This window comes from Chlorocebus sabaeus, chromosome 18, assembly GCF_047675955.1.
Source record: "Chlorocebus sabaeus isolate Y175 chromosome 18, mChlSab1.0.hap1, whole genome shotgun sequence".
Lineage (NCBI taxonomy): Eukaryota > Metazoa > Chordata > Mammalia > Primates > Cercopithecidae > Chlorocebus > Chlorocebus sabaeus.
The window spans coordinates 18,106,879-18,128,544 of NC_132921.1; the positions used below are offsets into that span (position 1 = coordinate 18,106,879).

General features: G+C 38.4%; 2 protein-coding genes across 7 annotated transcripts in view; both read right to left on the reverse strand.

Moving 5' to 3' along the window:
• Window positions 1-4,603: 4,603 nt before the first annotated feature.
• LOC140708984 (heterogeneous nuclear ribonucleoprotein A1-like) lies at window positions 4,604-5,772 on the reverse strand. Its single transcript, XM_073006253.1, has one exon. The coding sequence runs from the start codon at window positions 5,710-5,712 to the stop codon at window positions 4,750-4,752; it is 963 nt and encodes a 320-aa protein (XP_072862354.1). The 5' UTR covers window positions 5,713-5,772; the 3' UTR covers window positions 4,604-4,749.
• Window positions 5,773-11,199: 5,427 nt separating this feature from the next.
• The window catches only part of RELCH (RAB11 binding and LisH domain, coiled-coil and HEAT repeat containing), a 125,149-nt gene continuing 114,682 nt past the window's right edge, over window positions 11,200-21,666 (reverse strand). For all 6 annotated transcript variants that reach the window (XR_005236981.2, XR_005236980.2, XM_008013881.3 and 3 more), the window contains 2 exons: window positions 19,766-19,836; window positions 11,200-12,894 (listed from right to left, as the gene is read on the reverse strand). Coding sequence is in view for 4 of the 6 variants with exons in the window: in XM_008013881.3 (XP_008012072.1) it covers window positions 12,774-12,894; window positions 19,766-19,836 (192 nt within the window). In the remaining 2 variants the exon portion in view is untranslated. The remainder of the gene's footprint in view (window positions 12,895-19,765; window positions 19,837-21,666) is intronic.

Genomic DNA, 21,666 nt, shown 5'->3' on the forward strand with positions numbered 1-21,666 from the left:
TTCCCCAAACTTATTTGACTATGAGATACACATCTACATTTTGGCTTGAATCAAATGATCAGAGAGCAATGTCCTTGGGCTATTGGTCTTGATCACTTCTGGATTTCCTTTCCTGAATTCAGCTTTGGTATTCTTCATTTATAATGAGGGACACTGTAGGAAATGATCGTTTAAAGCTCACTATAGAAATTATACAGCTATTGTTGAGGAAGAAGCCCATTACATTTCATGAGGACTCATGGGAGAGATTTCTCTTGGGCTTCAGTACCAGGGAAGCTTGCCAGAAGATAAGCCCTACTCACTGTCAAGAACTGTGAAGGGTCTGAGATTTTACCCTAACTTGCAAGCTAACAAGTTGGACTGTTTCATGGATGTTGGCGGACAACACAAGGCTCCTGGGTCAGAGACAAAAGACAGTTTGTTACTTACAGCAATCATAGTAACCAGACTAATTAGCATTTTCTTCAGCTTCCTGAACTCTAGTCCTACAGGGCAATGCAAAGAGGGGCATGTGATGCCTGAACATGCATTATAGGAGAGGAACTATGAGCTTAGGGAACCTGAGTCTTTAATAATAGGCAGTAAGCTTGCCTGACCTTTGCCCCAGGAGACATTATTATACTGTATAGAAAACAAATTTGTTCTTGGCTCTGGAGTAAGATGCGATCTCTGTCTTCTAAGGCTGTTTGCTATACAAGCATCCTTAAAGAGATAGTCTACACTAAGATAGTTAATGCTTCTGCATGTAAGACCTGCAAAAACTAGACATCTATGGAGAATATTCTCCCAATAATTCATACAGAAAGATCCCAATTAGCTTATTTCACTTTTTTTGTTTGTTTTTTGGAGACACGTTCTCACTCTGTTGCTGCAGTAGTGTGATCATGGCTCAATGCAGCCTTGACCTTTGGGGCTCATGCAATCCTCCTGCTTCAGCTTCCCGACTACCTGGGACTACAGGCACGTGCCACCATGCCTGGCTAATTTTTGTTTTTTTTGTAGAGATGGGGTTTTGTCATTTTGCCCAGGCTGGTCTTAAACTCCTGAGCGCAAGTAATCTGCCACTCTTGGCCTCCCAAAGTGTTAGGATTACAGGCATAAGCTACTGTGCTCAGCCTTATTTCACCTTTAAATATGAATGAATAACCAAAAGTGACCAGATGTTTGAGGAAATGTCCATTACAAAAGAGAAAATGATGAATAAATAGAACAATAACACTGAAGGAAACAGATAAGTAATAAGCTAGAAAATAAAAAATAATCTTAATTAATATCCTCAAGGAGATTAAAGCAGTTTTTGCATCCTTGAAACAAAAACAGATTGCTAAGAGAGAGTATCAGAGAACACACTAGAGCTCTTGGAATAAACATAAATGCCAAAAGAAAAAAAAAAGAAAACAACACAATACGAGAGTTGAAAGATAAAGCCTAGGAAGTATTCCAGAAAGTAGAACAACTGAGAGAAGTAGAAAATATGGAAGAAAGGGCCAGGTGTGGTGGCTCACGCCTGTAATCCCAGCACTTTGGGAGGCCAAGGAGGGAGGATCACCTGAGGTCAGGAGTTCGAGACCAGCCTGGCCAACATGGTGAAACCCCCATCTCTACTAAATACAAAAAATTAGCAGGGTGTGTTGGCGCGTGCCTGTAATCCCAGCTACTTGGGAGGCTGAGGCAGGAGAATTGCTGGAACCCAGGAGGCAGAGGTTGCAGTGAGCAGAGATTACACCACTGCAATCCAGCCTGGGCAACAAGAGTGAAACTCGGTCTCAAAAAAAAGAAAGTATGTTAGAAAAAAGGGTTCTCAAAAATGTCTTTATCTTAGGGCCTATAGGTAGAATAGCTTTATTTGCTTTTCATTTTTACTTCCACAGGAAGTATCCTTCCAGTTCACTTTACTTGCATATTCTCACTAGAACATATTTTTTGGCCTTATTGAGACCCACTCATCATAATTTTTCCCTTGACATTTACCCCAACATCTCATTTTCCCCATACCGGTTTAGATTCTATGGCCAATCACTATAATCTTTCCTTTGCAAACACCTTTAATGCCTGTGGCCTTGCTCTTCATCTTACACACCTGGAAAACCCCAGCCCTGATTATACTTTATTCTCTGCATCTGCTCCAGAATGGCTGATCCTGGCTCAAGAAGAGTAAAAACAATTGTACCAACTGGCTTCTCATTAAATTCGTAATTATTGTTTTCAAATGGGCTCTCAAAATTCCTCAGCAATCCTATAGTTCCTTCTATAATCTACTTGACCATCCTTGAAGACAACCATTACTACCTTCCTTCTTCTCAAACCTCCAATACTTCTCCATATACAGCCACACTAATGTCTTTGCTTCATACGTCACTGAGAAAATGGAAGGAATCAGATGGAAACCCCCTAATCTTCCCACCACTAAATCTACCAATTACCTGCAAGTCTATCTATTCTCCGCTTTCTCTCATTACGTTGGAAGCCAGTCCTCCACTTGTGCTCCGAAGCTCACCCTCCTTGCCTTCTCAAGGATCCCACTGTTATTGCCCATTGCTGCTGCCGCATCACCATGCTTTCTCCTACTTTACCAGCTTATTCTCATCAGTGCACCAACAAGATTTAATTGCCCCCATTACAGAAAACTAAGCAAACCCTCTCTTGACCCTTCTAGCTACCAGCACTTCTGCTCCTCTTCAAGGCAAAGAAATTTTTTTTTTTTTTTTTTTGAGATGGAGTCTTGCTGTCACCAAGGCTGGAGTGTAGTGGCGCGATCTTGGCTCACTGCAACCTCTGCCTCCCAGGTTCAAGTGATTCTCATGCCTCAGCCTCCCAAGTAGCTGGGACTACAAGCACCCTCCACGGAGCCTGGCCAATTTTTGTATAGTTAGTAGAGACAGGGTTTCACCCTGAGACAGGCTGGTCTCAAACTCCTGACCTCAGGTGATCCTCCCACCTTGGCCTCCCTAAGTGCTGGGATTACAGGTGTGAGCCACTATGCCTGGCCCAAGGCAAAATTTCTTGAAAGAGCTGTTATCTCTACTCTTTTTCCTTAATTCATTCCAATCAGGCTATGTCCACCAATCCACTGAAACTAGTACTGAAGTCATCAGTGACTTTCATCTTCCAATGGGTGTCAGATCCTTCCCATCTTGACTGATAGTGGCAACTGATAGAGCTAATTGGCCCCTTTGCTGTAATGCTCCCCTCTTTGCTCCATGATGCCACTCTCTCCTGGTTTCCCTCCTACCTGATAGTTTACTCCTTCCGACTCCTTCAGTAGTTCCCCTTGCTCTGCTTAATCCCCGAGTATGTGAGTGTCTCAGAGTTGATTTGAATCCTCTTCTCCACTGTTACTCTCTCCCCAGGCCATCTCACCTAGTTTCATGGGTTTATCAAAATACTGATGACTCCATAATCTTCAGTCCTGACCTCTCTTGAGATCTAGATTTGGCTAACTTCTTGACATTTCCACAGGCAACTCCCAGACATCTTAAAGTTAACACATCTAAGACAAAATTGTTCTTTACTTCACTTTGTAACTACTGTCATCACCTATTATGTATTGTTATTCATGCCAAAAATCTAGGTGACATCCTTGGTTTTTCCTTTTCCTTCACTCTTCATATCCAATCTATCATGCCAATTCTACTTTCACAGTATATCTCAAATCTGCCCTATTCCTTCCACTTTCGTGTAAGCCATCATCTCTTGCCTGGACTACTGTATTCGCTTCTGCCTTCAGTGTCTACTTTTGACCTTCTGCAACACATTCTTATATAGCATAAGTATATCTAGCCATGATATGAACTGGATCAATCATTTCACTACTTGAACTATTCAAAGGCTTCCCTTTCTAACTTCTAAGCATAGTGTACAAGGTGCTATATGATCCAGCTACATGCCTCTCTCCAATCTCATGTCCTGACACTGTCTCACTCTAGCCATATTGTTTTTTCCTCCAGTTCCTTGAACACAGCACATTTTTTCACCTTGTAATCTATGCACACACTGCTTTTTCCCCCCTCTTCTTAATTTCACATGGTTAAAGCTTATTCTTCCTAGTTATCAAGTAAAATGTCACCTCAGCAAAGCCTTCCAATGTAAACCATAATCACCTTAATTAGAGTAAATCCTCCTTAGTCCTTCCCTCTCAACCTATTTGTTTTCTTGCCTGCTTGCAAGCTCTGTAAGTAGGCTCTGTGTTGGTCTTATTCCCTCTATCCCTATGCCTCGCATAAAATAGGTACTCCATAAATATATGGTGAATGATGAATTACTTGACCATCTTTAGAAAAAAAAATGGCTCCTCTGCATTTACAAATCCCTTGGTAAACTTGGTGAGGCTTGTTGATCAGGGGTACTGCCAGAGAGCCAGATATGAATATAAGCTTAGCCTAGCTTTTTTTTTTTTTTTTTTTTTTTTTAAAAAAAAAAGACATTTATTCAGCGTCACGATCAGACTATTACATTTAGCAATCAACAGCATGGGTGCAAAAAAAAAAAAAAATCTACATTAAAACCCTTTGTTGGAATGCTTTACACTTTCCACAGAACAGAAACTAAAATAACCTGTTATACAATTAGTCACAAATACAGTCCTCGAGTTTTTTGCCCATACACATGAGTATTTGTCTAAAACATGTCTTCTTTGTAGCAGCTAGGCCCTGCCACCACTGTGCTTGGCTGAGTTCACAAATCTGTTGTAACCTGTAGCTTCCCTGTCACTTCTCTGGCTCTCCTCTCCTGCTAAGCTTTGTTTCCTAATTAAAATCTTCTGCCACTGCCATAGCTACTGCTGCTGCTGGAACCGCCATAGCCACCTTGGTTTCGTGGTTTTGCAAAGTATTGGCCTCCACTGCCATAGGGGCCAGAGCTTCTGCCTCCAAAATTTCCTCCCTTCATGGGTCCAAAATTTGAAGACTGATTGTTGTAATTGCCAAAATCATTGTAGCTTCCACCACCTCCAAAATTGCTTCCATCATTACCAAATCCATTATAGCCATCCCCACTGCCACCATATCCACCACCACCACGGCTGCCACCAAAGCCACCACGACCACTGAAGTTTCCTCCACGACCGAAGTTGTCATTCCCACCGAAACCACCTCCACGACCACCACCAAAGTTTCCAGAACCACTTCGACCTCTTTGGCTGGATGAAGCACTAGCCATCTCTTGCTTTGACAGGGCTTTCCTAACTTCACAGTTGTGGCCATTCACAGTATGGTATTTCTGAATGACAATCTTATCCACGGAGTCATGGTCGTCAAAGGTTACAAAGGCAAAGCCCCTTTTCTTGCCACTGCCTCGGTCAGTCATGATTTCAATCACTTCAATTTTCCCATACTGTTCAAAATAATCTCTTAGGTGATGTTCTTCAGTGTCTTCTTTAATGCCACCAACAAATATCTTTTTCACAGTTAAGTGGGCACCTGGTCTTTGAGAATCTTCTCTTGAGACAGCTCTCTTTGGTTCCACAACTCTTCCGTCCACCTTGTGTGGCCTTGCATTCATAGCTGCATCCACCTCCTCCACAGTGGCATATGTGACAAACCCAAAGCCCCTGGAACGCTTGGTGTTTGGATCTCTCATTACCACACAGTCCGTGAGTGTTCCCCATTGCTCAAAATGGCTCCTCAGGCTCTCATCGGTTGTTTCAAAGCTCAACCCTCCAATGAAGAGCTTCCTCAGCTGTTCGGGCTCTTTAGGAGACTCTGACTTAGACATGACGGCAGGGAGAAGAGAGACTTTAACGATGCTTCTTCGGCGGCGTCCACGGGCAGAAAGCGCTTAGCCTAGCTTTTTAGGCCACACATAGATGGTACACTCTTTATCTGCGCTCTTATTTAGCCCACATTTTCTACCTCAGATATAAACAAGGACATTATGAGAAACAGTCAAATACTTACCGAGGTCAAGATGCACAATACTACACCAGCCTCCTGACCAATATATAATAGCTCTATCAAAAGAACATTGGATTAGTTTGACATGTGGTCTTAGCAAACTCAAGTATGAGTTTGGGGGACTTTGGAGGATGTCTAATTATGCTCACAAACCATCCTTTTAATCTAGTTGACAATCTTGCATGGAATTGGTATCAAGTTCAATAATTCATTAATTCAAAGTTTGTTGAGCACCTAGCATATAAAAGGCATTCTTTAAGTACTGAAAAGACACTGGTTGAAATGAATAGACATCATTTCCTCTCACAGAAATGAGACTAGTGAGAAAAAGAGACCAAAACAAAACAAGAAAATGAGTACTGGTAAGAGTAATCATAAAAAAGAAAATCCAAGGTGATATGAGGGAATTACAGGGGGTTACTTTAGATTGAGTGGTCAGAAAAGGCCCACCTGAAGAACTTATTTAGATTGAAAATCAAATGGTAATCCATATTTCGTAAAATCTATTGGCTTCTCATTTTTGAAAATCACATTTGCCCAGCTCTAGTCTTCAGTCACCTCTCCATGATTTCTTGAGGATAATAATTACAATGCCGTAAGGGTTTGAGTAGTATAGCAAAGAAAACAAAATGGTCTCCACATTTGATATGTAGCATTTATCCCCTAAGATCTGAACACATTTATAGCTTTAGCAAGAAACTGGTTAACTGTAGAGGTTCTTTTTAAAGATAACACTAGGAGCTATTTATTTTCAAGAAATGTCAATTCTGATTTTCCTTACTAGTATGAAAAGTTTAGTTGCAAGATTAAAGGAACGAGCCAACAAACTCAAATTACATATCAAAGGAAGCCAGTTTCTGTGAGAAATGTATATGAACAGACATGAGTGAAGTTATAAAGGGTAAAATATTTTTCAGAAACCTAAATAAATTATGTAATGGAAAATTTTAAGTTGACTACTCATTTTTATCACAAGTTTTGGTAAATAAAAAAAAAACCTTGCTAGTCTTTACTAGGTTAGAAACTCTAAAAGAGAGGTTAAAGTAGGCAAAAGAAACAATCAAAGTGGTTTCTGCCTTCTACTGCAATTTTTTATCAATTATGCCTGGCGTGGTAACCTATTTACTTACTGGAACATGAGATCTAACAAAAATATGGAGAAGAGGGTTATCAATGTTTATTCATGCTTTAGTTATTCAGTGGCTTAAAAATTTTAACTCCACCCTGAATTTTTCATAATACTTTTGTCAAGTGAAGAATCATGAGGTTCATAAACTTGGAAACAAGAACTTCCTTTCTCATAAAGGGCGGCAGCCTCCAGGCTGGCCATCCCGCAGGTTGGGAAGCATAGCCTCTGGCAGAAGCCAGGAGCAAGCACTTTGAGGGAGGGGTAAGGGGAACAGGAATTGATGTTGACTGGCTTGGCCACATACAACTTCAACAAGCTGTAGGAGGAGTCATGAATATTAATGAAAGGAGAAACATGCACATATAAGCTTCATGTCTCTTCATGGACAGCATGTTAAAAAAAATGGCAACATTAACATGACCTGAGGGTGGCATTTTTGGCCCTCTGACATCAAAAGGTGAAGCAGAGGACACAAAACCCTCACTGCACATCGTCCTCAAGTGGGCCAAAACTTGTCTGGAGATGGTGGTCAGTTTCCAGAAAGGGATGCATCGTGAAATTAGTGAGCAGTCACATTGAAACTGCAAAGAGGTGGCTGCAAAGAGGGAGGGGGCGTCCAGTAGCAGCCTCAGACTATTTGCTAAAGGCAATAAAGGAATAAGTTGTTGGTTTCTTGTTTTCCAGAGCTGGTTTCTGCATCCTCCTTAGGAAAGAATTCTGGTTAAAGGTTAATAAGGAAGAGGCATACTGAGGTGTGTCTGACCTCCCATCCTGTCATGCTGGTACCTTAGTTTTGAAGGTTTCTCTGGGGTCCCCTTGGCCAAGAGGAGTCTGTTCAGTCAGCTGTGGGGCTTAGGATTTTACTTTTATTTCCTACTCCCTCAAGTGCTAAAGCACTTTCAGGTTTATTATTCTGTAATTTCCATAAATAAAGTCCTATGAGGAATAGAGAACACATTTTCATGCTCTTTGGGGGTAAGAAAATAATTTGACAGAAAGGTGACCATATTTAGAAAATCCATATGAAAAATAAATCAGAAAATGATTTACATTATGAAAATATTCACCTTTAAGGTTCATTATTTAATACATGATGGGAAGGCTTATGAACAGAGAAAGCTAAGAATTTAAAGAATTGTCAAGAAATGATCAGAAATGAAGACAAACCATGTATGAAATCATAAAGTCAATGAGAAATTATTAGATTTATATTACTCAGCAATGTATATTTTATAAAGAGATGATCTGTAACATTTCCAGCTTTGTTGAAGATGCATATCCTGAAAATATCTAAGGTTTAAAATGCCAACAATTCAAGAAAGGGTTACTTTCCAGGAGGGAAGCAGTTTGTTAAAGTTATAAAAAGCATATTACTATCAACAAATGATACCCTAAAAACATCACTGACAAAGAATTTAACATACATAATACACAACACAAAATGCCAGCTTATAAACTACATATATTTTACTGCATTAGAGTCCCTCCAGAAATCTATTCATGCAATGGTCTAACTGAAATAAATATGATGGATTAGTCTGTAATGGAATAAAAGGAATTAGAATAGTAATATAGTTCTCCGTGTAGATACACGGGGGACAGAATTTCCCAGATTATTGAAGCCTCTGGAGAAAAGCAAATAGTTCATATTCCTCATGACACTGAACTGAAGATATTATTTATATACTATCAAAATAAAATATATTTGTTTTTGATGCAGTGTTAAGTTTATATTAACTGTTATGTACTTTACGATTGGTGTGGTCTTACAGAGAACAGGATGTTTTAAGATTTTTTTCTTAAACATGCAAAGTAAACCACAAAAAAGACAATCAAAACAGTTTCCTGTTCTTGGTCCCAAAGAGAAAATATGAGTGATGAGATGTGCCACTTAGAGACTGTGATTATAGTGTAGGCTCACACACAAAATGCATACAGAACACATTCTTATGTAGTATGAAGAACGTCTAAAATCCAATTATTTTACCAATATGCAGAAACTTACCTGATACATTATTTTTGATTAGTACTTTGTATTTTTTTTTTTTTTCTTTTTTTTGGAGATGGAGTCTCACTCTGTTGCTCGGGCTAGAGTGCAGTGGCACGATCTCAGCTTGCTGCAACCTCCACTTCCTGGGTTCAACCGATTCTCCTGCCTCAGACTCCAGAGTAGCTGGGATTACAGGTGCATGCCACCATACCCAGCTAATTTTGTATTTTTAGTAGAGACAGGGATTCACCATGTTGGTCAGGTTGGTCTCGAACTCCTGGCCTCAAGTGATCTTCCCGCCTCAGCCTCCCAAACAAAACGGGATTACAGGTGTGAGCCACCAGGCCCGGACAGTCCCTATTTCTTTTTAATGTACTGAAAAAAATAGATTCAAAACCAAGCACACTGTAAAGTTACAGTAGAACTTTGAAATATATGTCTACTCACACAAAAGGCTAAATTTATTTCGTAGTTTTCTTACAAGAGAATTAACATCCAACCTTGAAGTTTGAATTTTGTTACCTGGCTAATCAGGAGTATTTCATGAATTAGAATTGCTAATTACAAAGCTTTTCTTTTTTTTTTCTTTTGAGATAGAGTCTTGCTCTGTGGACCAGGCTAGAGTGCAGTGGCACAATATCGGCTCACTGCAATCTCCACTTCCCAGGTTCAAATGATTCTCCTGTCTCAGCCTCCCCAGGAGCTGGGATTACAGGCCTGTGTCACCATGCTTCGCTAATTTTTGTATTTTTAGAGGCAGGGTTTCACCACGTTGGCCAAGCTGGTCTTGAACTCCTGACCTCAGGTGATTTGCCACCTTGGCCTCCGAAAGTGCTGGGATTACAGACGTGAGACGCTGGGATTACAGACGTGAGCCGCGGTGTACAGCCCAAAGCTCTTTAAGTGTAACACTGAAGAGCTAAAGTGTAACTTTCTTTAATGTACTGAAAAAATTAGTACATTCTTTACATAGAGAATAGTTAAGAAAGTATAACCAGCACAGAATGTTAGCTGTAGTTAGCTACTGCAGTTCAAAGATCAGCAGGGTAGTAACTAGAGAAAGTTATATCCTTGGAGTTCAAATAATGGTCCAAAATAGGTTGTCTTGAAAAATGGGATGATGAAAAGACAGTTCAACACATACTGATCTCACCTCCCTAAACTTTAACAGAGACTATTTGAACCAACGTTTTAAAAATAAGAATGTGATGGCACCTTGACTTGAGACCCCCATTAGTATTATAGTGTATAGTAGTTGACATATCCTAAAAGCCATGGATAATGAGGATGGCATGACTTAAATTACTCACAATTTCATTCAGGTTGAAAATCAATTTGATGTTTAACAAAATAATCTCTCTAAAGGGGTGAATAATGCAAACCAATGAAGGTCATAGACACCTATGTATAGAGATAGATACTGCCATCATTCAAGCACTGTTCCTGGAAGAATTCAGCTAAATTAGTAATTATGGCACTTCTGGATTTCTGAAAAAATTTAATCTCTGGATTACTCTGGAAACATAGATATAATTTTAAATTAGCTTTTCATTACTTTGCAAACTTAGTTTTTCATTAAGTTGAACACTTACAAACTTGTACCATAAGTTTACTTCTGTTTAGAAGGAATGAGTATGGGAGTTTTATGCCCTATTTTGGACTCAGTCCAAATCTCAGTCTCAGGGATTAGTGTCTGTCTTGTCTGTAAAGACGATACGTATTTTACTAAAAACAAACAAACAAAAAACAAAAACCACAACGTGAAATCTTAATGATATTAAAATATTTAAGAAAAGAGACTCTCACTTGAAATACACTGTGAATCTTGCCTACTGTTGCCTTTTAAAAAACATCAGAACTTAAATAAATATATTCACTAATTAATAAAAACGTTCACAATAAAAATACATTCTAGCCATTCACCTGATAACAAACATACACATATTCTACTATAGTTGGAAGCAAATCAGAGTTTAAACATTATTCTTCCAGTTACTTCTGAAATGTATTAGTTTTATAGCAACATCGTCCCTTTTTAGTAAAAGTAAACCAAAATAGGTAATTTATATAAATTATATTTATAAAATATTGGTATATTTTCATGAATATAGGCTTTTCTTATTTTTTTGCTTAATAGAAAGTATAGTGTTTCAAAACGGAAGTAAAACACATAGCCCAAACCAAAACAAAAACATATGCAAAACATTTTATTTATAACAGATCAACATTTTTGACATGAAAGGTAGCCACTTTCAATTTCTCAGGAATGCCTAGAACCCAACAGTTTTCAGAAAGACTACTTGGTTCACTGTAGGTAAATGAAATAATTTCAGAATGAACTTTTTAAATGGCTTTGCCTATGGCAAATTGTTTTATAAACTTGAATGTATGGTAAGCTAGCTTTCCCAGGAAATGAATGTAATCCAACTATGTTCCAAATGTATTAAACCAGTTTATACAACAAATATGAGAATCACCTATATGCATCAACTGTGCTAAAACAAGAATTCTTTTTATCAAAATATTCATTTTTCAAAAAGGCCTCACATTAACCCCTCAAACCAATCACCCCCTTCCTATGTCCAGCACTCTTTTCTACTTCAAGTTGCGTGACTGTATAGACAACTGTCGAATTCCAGTGGAACTGTACACCGACTTAAGACTCTATGTAATATACATCAAACACAGGAAGTCACTGACTTTAAGGGACAAGGTGATAACTAACTAGTTATAATTTAGCCAATGTCTTTTTTTATTTTAGAGGGAAAAAAAGTAGCCCCCAAGTGTCCTTAACTTTTCAGTACTTCTCTGTAACACACAGAATGAAAAGGTACTCTCTAAAATTAAAATCATTAGAAAATATCTTAAATAAAATGTTTTACATAAATAAGTGTTAAATTTCAGATTCAAACTATATTTTCTTCTGTATCTCAATTTGGGAAAAATCTCACAATTATTAACTCTTCTCAGTTACATTTATTTTTGAGCATTTAAATCTATTACACACCAGTTTGTAAAATTCACCTTGGTTACCTCTCCCCATGCCTATGTGCTGTCTTTCCTCAGGTAAGTCCATTATATGCATCTAAGTGCTGGGGAGGTTTAAATAGCACTTAAAAAATATTCATGAGAGTTCTGAAATGAAGGTTTCATCTTTAGCTATTTACTGTAGGATTTGTAATTCAAATCATCACAGCATCCTAAAGAAATACTGTGTGAATGGAATGCACACAATTCCTACAGAACACACAAACTGATGTCCAAAAGGCACAGAGTAATGCTGGTGGCTCTTTCTAGTCAGTTAAGAAACAATAAAAAGTCTGCATTATTCTTTCATAATTTAAATACTTAAGTAATCTCCACTTTATTATTTTATAACAATGACTTCAAATTTACATTATTTTAAGTACCATTGTAATAGCTTAGTGTATAATACAGATATTTGCGAATATCCCATCCAAAAATTAAAAAAAACTTCTTCACTATATATATATTTATATAAAAATTATTCTGAAAGACAAGAACATAGACAAGGGACTTGGTACAGACCATCAACTCAATTTTCTATCACCACAGTTGTAACTCCAAAATCAACAAATATACAGCAGTAATTAAAAGCAGTGCAAATATCTTTGGAGGTTAGGATAAAATTATAATGCAAGAACATAAAACTGAGGAAATAAAAAAGGCAAGTACTTCAAGTACAAGGAACCAGTCGGCTTGAGGTCCATCTTAGTGTTTACTGGGGGCTTCCTTCCTGCTTCTACTTCTTTCTCTGAAATACATTGGCCAACATGGCACCTGATGTTGTCAACTGGCCCATTTTGTTCAAAAACTTGGTCTTTGTATCTTCACTCACTAAGCTTGCAGCAATTGACATTGAGCTAGGAAAGAAAATTTAAAATTCATGTAAAGCAACATAAAAAAATAACAATTTTTCATTTCTTTAGCAGCATATCATTAACGAACACACTCTAAATTGGCGTCACAAAAGGGAAACTAATATTTATGGAGGGTAGTTTGTATATGCCATCCTAGGTTAGCAGCTTTCACGTTTGTTATCTATAGTAGAGGAAGCAGTACGTGTAGTGGTTAGGAACAAGTCTGGGACTAGACTGAATTTTGGCTCTGTTTACCAGCTTGGGTAAATTATTTAATCTTATCTGTAAAACAAGGAGGATTCTAGTATCTGCCTCCTAGGGTTATTATGATTATATTAATACAACTGTAAAGTGCTCAGTATAGTGCTAGGCACATAATAGCATGATGTAATTGTTAGTAGTTATTCTTTATCACTTCATTTAATTCTTTTTTTTGAGACGGAGTCTCGCTCTGTCGTCCAGGCTGGAGTGCAGTGGCCGGATCTCGGCTCACTGCAAGCTCCGCCTCCCGGGTTCACGCCGTTCTCCCGCCTCAGCCTCCCGAGTAGCTGGGACTACAGACGCCCGCCACCTCGCCCGGCTAGTTTTTTGTATTTTTTAGTAGAGACGGGGTTTCACCGGGTTAGCCAGGATGGTCTCGATCTCCTGACCTCGTGATCCGCCCGTCTCGGCCTCCCAAAGTGCTGGGATTACAGGCTTGAGCCACCGCGCCCGGCCCACTTCATTTAATTCTTACAGCAATCCTGGAAGATAAATATTATCAGTATTTTCACAAATGAGTAAATTAAATTGCAATGAGGTTTTGTGCTGTGCTGATGATAATCCTGTGGTGTATTCCTTTTTGGGGGGATATTCCTTTTTTGGGGGGGGTGTCCTGAATTGCCAGTTGCATTGATTTCAATCAACAGTTTCAAATCCATTTCTTCTTTTTCACCAACCTACTGTGTAGGGAATAAACACAATCTAAATGACCACTAAAGATTGCTAATTTATCATAGTACTGAACAGAAACAGAATAATGATCAAGCACAATTTTTCAATGATCTGACAACTGTCCTGTAATAGACTTGGAATCCAGTTTACTGCCTTGTGGCTTTGGCCAAGATGGTTTAGATCTCTCTGACTCAGTTTCCTCATCTGTAAAACACAGCTTGTGATTTCTGTTGTAAAGAATTCTGAGGATTAAGTAAGATAATGTGTTTGAACATGTCAAAGACAACATGTGGCAAGCTGAAGGTGCTCAACATGTCTGTTGAATCTACTGCATGAGGTGTGTCCTGCCACGGAGGGCACCTGGGTCTATGTAGTCTATAAGGGTGTGCACTGTGAATTACTCAAGTTAAAAACCAAACCACAACTCCTACCTTGAAAATATTCTTCACATTGCTCTTCTGACAGTACACCAATGGGTTCTCTTTCCTGCTGCTTCTTTTCCCACAAAGTAATCTTCCCTAAGGTTTGGTGTTTGGCTCTTGATTCTTCAATTATAAAACTTACTCTCAAAGTTTCAAATTGAATTGCATCCCTTTTCCTGACGGTCAGTCCCACGTTACTATTATTGGCTAGATACAGGCAACATCTCAAGCTTTTGTTCACACCCTAACCTTAGAAATAACTCCCCATTTTAATTCCCCCCCACTTTTGCCAGTGGTTCTACTATTTTCCTCTGTTCTAACAGTGAATTTAATAGCTCCTTCTACTTCTATTTCAAACCAAACACAAGTCCTGTGACCTTATTCTTTGAAGCATCTCCTCTACTGTTTCTTTTTACTTCCATGGCTAATACTTCACAACTCAGTGAATTCCAACAGTCTTCTATCTTTAATAATCAGATTAACTTCTGTAAGTCACTTCTTGATATCACATCTTAGCTCAAAAATCTTTAATGCTTACATACCACCTACAAGATGGAATGTGCTTCGCATTCAAGAAATGTAGCAATCTATTTCTTGTTTTTCCATACCCCTGTCACTGACTATCTCTTTGACCCCTTGCAGTCAGGTTTGTCCAGCCTATTGTTCAATCACTCTCAAATCTTTCTATCCATTGCCTAGCCATCTTTCAAAGCCTAGCTGAAGTCCTATGGTGCCTTTCCTTACTATTCCAGCTTTTCAGTGCTCTTCCTTTCTTTAGAAAACTCAGTGTAAGTCAAAAGATAAGTATGATTTAAATTTACATCTAGAAAAAGGGGATGTATGGTCAGACCATAGTTGAGATATCAAGTTTTAATGATATTCTAAGAGGAGGCCAACCATGATGTTAAGGAGTCTGGAAACTTTAAGAGGTAAAAATGAAAGGAATGAAGAATATTTGGTCTGGAGAAGATTTAGGTGACTTAACTGATATCTGCGTATATCATACGTGAAAAATTGGATATAAATGTATATCTGCAGGGGTGTATATATCTACATAGGTCTACTGATACACATCAAGTCACCTGGAAAACTTTTGAAAATGCAGATGCCTAGGCCTAATCCAGTACTTCTGATTCTTTCCATCTGAGGTAGGAGGCCCAGGTCTATATTACAAAGCTTTTCAGTTTAAAAAAAAAAAAAAAAAAAAAAAAAATCATTGCATTACAGCAATTCCACCCCCACCCCAAGACAGAGTGTAAATTTTTATCAGTTTTATAAAGGGGTTTGTAACACTCTCCCACCCTCCTACCAGATGATAAAGACTTGTTTTAGAGGGCATAGGAATTTTGGAAAGGGAGATTTTAATCCAGGAAAAGATACATTTTAAAAAAGAGTTATTAAAATGAAATGGGATGCCTTGTAATGTGTATCTTCACTGCAAGTTTTCAAGCAAATCTCAGATCTTTTCTTTGCAACTAATATCCCTATCTTCTTTAAAACTATTTATGGCCTATATTATTTCTCTCTTTTCTTCTCTTTAAAATCTCCACTTGGGCCAGGCTCGGCGGCTCACACCTGTAATTCCAGCACTTTGGGAGGTCAAGATGGGTAGATCACCTGAGGTCAGGAGTTTGAGACCAGACTGGCCAACATGGTGAAACCCCCTCTCTAGTAAATTACAATAATTAGCCGGGCATGATGGTGCATGCCTGTAATCCCAGCTACTCGGAAGGCTGAGGCAAGAGAACTGCTTGAACCTGGGAGGCGGAGGTTGCAGTGAGCCGAGATGGTGCCACTGCACTCCAGCCTGGGAGACACAGTGAGACTCTATCTTGAAAAAAACAAAAAAACAAAACAACCCCTCCACAAAACAAAAACAAAAATAAAATCTCCACTTGATTTCTAACACCATTCTGGTTTGCCTTCTATTTCTCAGTTAAGTTCTTCCATATGCATCTGAAATGTTGGTCTCTAATTCCATGACTGTTCACCTTCTCCCCATCAGAGCCCCCTTTTCAAATGATATCATTTATCTACCACTGCTCCAACCGTAAGCCTTTAATTACCACCCATGTGCTGCTAATGGTTCTTAGATCTCAGTGAACTGCCTGTAAAACATTCTACCTGTGCCTCAGATTTTAAATATTCCTCTTCAGAATAGTTCTTCCTATAGTTCCATTTTGTTGTATTTCATCATCCTCCGTTTAAATGTTCAGATCAGAAATGTAGGAATATTTTGATTCTGTTCTCCTTCACTCTTAATCAGCTGCCAAGTTAAACTGAGTTCCCATCTGAAATATGGGTCTCAAATCCATCTTCTCATATTCACTGCCATACACTGGCATTATCACATGGTGGTTAAAATTGCAGTCTCAAGGACAGCAATGCCTGGGTTCTGGTCCCTCCACTTAGTAGCTAGGTGGCCTCTGAGCAACTTATCTACCTCTCTGCCATCTGTAAAATGAGAATAGTAAAAGTATCTACTTTGTAGGGTTAGTATGACTATTATTAGCAAATATATGAAAAATGCTTAGAATGGTATCTGGTTCATAAGCATTACTTATTGTTACCTTCCCATCCAAGGCCACACTTCATCTCATCATGGGTTCCTGTAACAGCTTTCTAATCTGTTCCACCCACTTCTCTATTCCCTAGAGTCTGGTTCCCAAAGCAGTGATTCTCAAGGTGTGGTTCCAAGACCTGCAGCATTAGCACCACCTGGGAACTTGTTATCAATATAAATTCTCAGACTCCACTCAGATCTTCTGAATCAAAAACTCTGGGGATGGTACTCAGCAATTTCCAGTTGATTCTGATGGACACTGACTTGATAACCAAAGGTCCTAAGTGTTGGCTACAGGTAGCAGGCCAAATCCAGCCTGCTGTTTTTATAAATAAAGTTTTACTGAAACCCAGCCATGCGCATTTATTTACATATTGCCAAAGGCTGCTTTCCTGCTACAATAGCAGAGTCCAGCTCAGTAGCTGTGAGAGAGATTGTATGGTCTCCAAAGTTTAAAATAGTATTTACTATCTCTACAAAAAATTTGCCACCACCTGACCTATAACACAAAGTCCAAATCTCCCAGTGTGGCACACAGAATTCTTTACTGTTTGGTGCCTCCTACCTTTATATACTTATCTCTACCATTCTCCCACATGTACTCAGCACTCTAGCTTTACTTACAGTTCCCAAACAGGCTTTTCCGTAACTTTGGTCATTTTGCACAGTGCTGATTTTTCCTCATGTAATCCTCTTTTGCTCTTTCTTTTTTCCTCCCTAGTCATTCATTCATATCTGAAGACTCCTGTATTCCTTTTTCCGTGGAACCATTTGCAGGCATTGTTTTAGTGCTTATCTTTTTTTTAACTGCTTCTTTTTCCCACTGTCAGCTGTGAATACCCCGAGGGAAGAGATTATGACTTGCTGAAGCTCATCTTTGTGAACAGCCCATGGTAAGCGCTCTGAATTTACTTACTGCTGAATGAATATGAGAAGGGTACCAAAATAGTTAGTTATGCATACATTTTCTGCCTGCAGATCAGTGCTTTTCAAACTTCTCTGACACAGATCCATAGTAAGGGCCACATTCTATGTGATGACTTGTAGTGCTTACACAGGTAACTGATATTTCATAAGAAAGACTCGCCCTTACCACTTGGGATGTACTCTCTATTTGATTCTATTTCTTGGGATGAAATACCTATCACAACCAATTGAATTAATTAAGCAATGTAATGATCTGCAGGTTGAAAATTACTGCTTTTAACCACAGGCTCTTTGGAGGTGAAATCCATGTATGCATCATCTTTGTATTCCCCACAGCAAAAGGCAGCGCTCTTCATGGATACAGATACCTTTATCTGCACTCACTCTCGCTTTTCCTTCCATCTGAGAAGCAATTTCTTTTAGTGCTTCAAGTAAAAGGCTTTCCTCTTGTGCTTTTGATCTATGATAGACTTCAGAGGAAGGGTGGGGCCAAGGAAGGCTTCCCTGAAGAGGCAACATCTAAGCTCTTTCCTGAAGGATGAATAGGAACTAGCCAGGCAGAGTAAGAATACTCCTGGCAGACGGAATCATATGTGTAAAAACCTGATGAGAACAGAGGCTTGCCCTGAATCTGATTAAGTCTCTAGATCTAGACCCAGCTACCAAATATACAAGAAATAGAGAAGAGCATGTTAAAAGACAGAAGAGAAATGCAATCAGCAAAATTCAGAGTGTGGGAAACTCTATAGGACAAATGACTCAGTGTCTTCAATAAGTAAATTGTATGGAGAAAAAAGGAATAGAAAGGTAACATTCTGTCTATGGATTGAAGGAGACTTAACATAGCAACCAACTGCAATGTACAGAACTCATTTGGATCCTGACTCAAAGAAACAAACTGTAAGGAAAGACAAACAACAAATCACTGACATTTATAAAACAAGGAGAAATTTGAACAAAGGCCAGATAGTTGATGATATTAAGTTGTTATTGTTATGTTGGTGTGATAATGATATTGTGTTTATGTTTTTTAAAATAATACTTATGTTTAAAAAATACATATCAGAGAATAGGAGGGAGAAGTAGGTGGGGTATGGAAGAAACTGAAGCTGGGTTACAGTTATAATATGTATAGAAATTCATTATATTTTCAGTTTATTTTTGTGTTTGTTAGAAAAGCTTGTAAAAAACCTCTATAAAAAACCACCAATAATATAGAAGATGCAAATGTGTCTATTGTTTTAATCCTCCATAGCTAAAATGGTTATATATGGAGAAGACTGCTTCCATTCTAAGAGTCTTTATAAAGTAAGGGTTCTAACACATCAAAGACGTATGTGTGTTGCGCATGGGGAATAGGGAGGAGCGCATGCGCGAGTGTGTGTGTGTGTTTCTAGACCCATAGGATGAAACACTTATTCCCGGTAGTTAGCCTTAAAGAAAATACTTTTCAGCTTTTTATGTGTAACAGTCTACTTAAGATGCTCAAGGTTACCTCAGTAAGAGTACATATAGTCCATTTGTAAATAACTCCCACTCCTGAAACTCCAATGTTATACTCTTTCACACCTATGCTTATATTTTAATTTTACTGAATCCTTGGATTCCAATTAGTTTGATTAGAAGCATGTGACTAGAACATTCCCAAGCTTATAATCCTTTATGCAGTATGTTGTTTATCTTACAACTCCTGTCACAAGTTTCTAGACATTATTTTGACCAGTGAGTGAACAACCCAGCTACATATCAGAATTTTGTTGGAAGCTTTTAAATGTCCCTAGGCTGACTGAGAATATTGAGAGAAGGCACAGGGCATGGGATGGAGACCTGAATTTTAAATTCCCCAGATAATTCTGATGAGATGGTTTATGGACCAGGATTTGAGAACCAGTGACTTAAATCATTTTCTTGTCTTCCAAACGAATGACTATAACATAACACAAAATGACACATTATACTGATTGATAGCAAATTTAGATAGAAAAATTAAGGTTAACATGTAGCCTTAAAAAAAGAATTAATGTCTTACCCTTGAGGCTCTTGGACGGTCTTGTTTTCAACTTTTTGTTCACATTCTTTTATCATGGAACTTAAAATAACCTGATTAAAAAAATTTACTTCAGTAAAATACAGTTTACATAGTAAAATACTATGGTTTAATCTAATGCTTTAATTTTTAATATTCCCATAAGCTAATATGTTAATTAAAAATTTAGTTTTGGCAGTCACTTTGTTAAAGGAATTCATATTAGATTGCTAGACTAGGTACAGAAGTAGCTTTAAAAAAATCTCAATCATATAACAATAATTTATTTTGATTTTCACTAGTCTTCTTTCTAAATGTTTTCTATTTTCCCTTAGCTTACCCACCATCTTCTAATGTTAAAAGTAAAATTTATATACATCTATATATTTAACATACACACACACTATGGTCACACACATATTTTCCCAGTAAAAGCTGTCCTGTTCTATGCCCCTTTGCTTTCTCCAGGTTGCAAAAAGCAAGATCCCTTATTTTAATGTCTAGAGTTGAGACTAGGTACAGCTCCATGGCTACTAAAATATAATGAGGGATATGCTGGGTGTGTAAAAGTTAACACCATTCCTGCAGGGAAACTGAGTGAGTGATAGAAAGGTTAGAGAGATCTAAACTGCTGCTCTGATATCTGGCAACCACACCAGAAAATGAATGGCTCTTCTGAATCCTCTTGGCCCATATTTGGGCATGGAGGTCACTAAAAAAATATTTATTGTCTACCTACTATGGGCTAGGCACCTTTTTAGACAGGGGGGATAGAGCAAATAAAACAGACAATATTCCCTACTCGTGGAGCTTATGTTCTAGTAAGAGAGATAGATATACAAAAAGCAGGTAAATTATGTAGTATATTAGAAAGTGATATGGGTTTAAAAAAAAATATTGAGTAAGATAAGGGGTATTAGGAAGGCCAAAGCAGAGAATAGTACAATTCTCATGGAAGTGTTCAGGGTAGGCTTCAAGGAGATGTTAATGTTTAAGTAAAAACATGAAGGAGATGGAGGAATAAGTGCTGCAGACACTAGGAAGAGGCTGCTCAAAGGCTGTGAGGTGGGAGAAGACCTGCCATATCCTAAGGAAAGAGGCCAGAGTTGGTGCAGGGTGAGCAAGGGAGAGAGGATAGAAGATGAAGTCTTAGATGTACTAGAAGAGAGGGCTGGATCCTATAGTGCCTTGAGATTATGATAAGGACTTTGGGGATTATTCTGAGAGAATGAAACTTTTATCACGCATCATGTGGGAAATTCTAGATTACCCTTTTTTGAATGTATTCTCTGCTTCCCCACTCTCTTGTCTCACAGGTTATAGCATTTGTTTGTTTGGCTAGTTTTTTGCTTTTTGGTTTTTAAGGGGGATTTTTTGTATTTTTCTTTATCCTCCTCGCATTGTCTGTTTCCTCCAGTAACCTCCTTCTTTCTTCTATATTTTCATCTCTATCTTTGGTATTCTAGGCTTTTCTAAATGATTGGTAATCTTGGGATGTCTACTAATGACTGGCGCACCAAAATGTGGATTAGAATCTCTTTATGCATGGGTAAACTTCACTTTAAGTTAAATCTGGCACCAACCTAACTTTCTGTTGATCTGTTTTCCCCTGTAGGCATAAACCTGACAGCCAGAATTTGAAGGGTAATGAGGTGTCCCATCATTAACTAGCTGTCACTTATTTTCCCTCTTTTCAGTATGGTTTTCAGCTATGCCGATATCTCAAGTCTACAGAGCAAAGCTCCAGTCTCCTTTCAAGGTTGGCAAGGGAATCTGGGAATCTGATCCTTTTAAAGTCTTTAAATTATTCCTCTTATTCAGTCCTACCATACCCTAATGGAGGTAGGGCAATTTGTGGTGAAACAGGCTTGCTTCTTATTTGTTCTGTCCTATAGACTTAGATT

Bases quoted from the DNA above. Each gene is read 5' to 3' on its own strand.
- LOC140708984 (XM_073006253.1), bottom strand. From the start codon at position 5,712: ATGTCTAAGTCAGAGTCTCCTAAAGAGCCCGAACAGCTGAGGAAGCTC.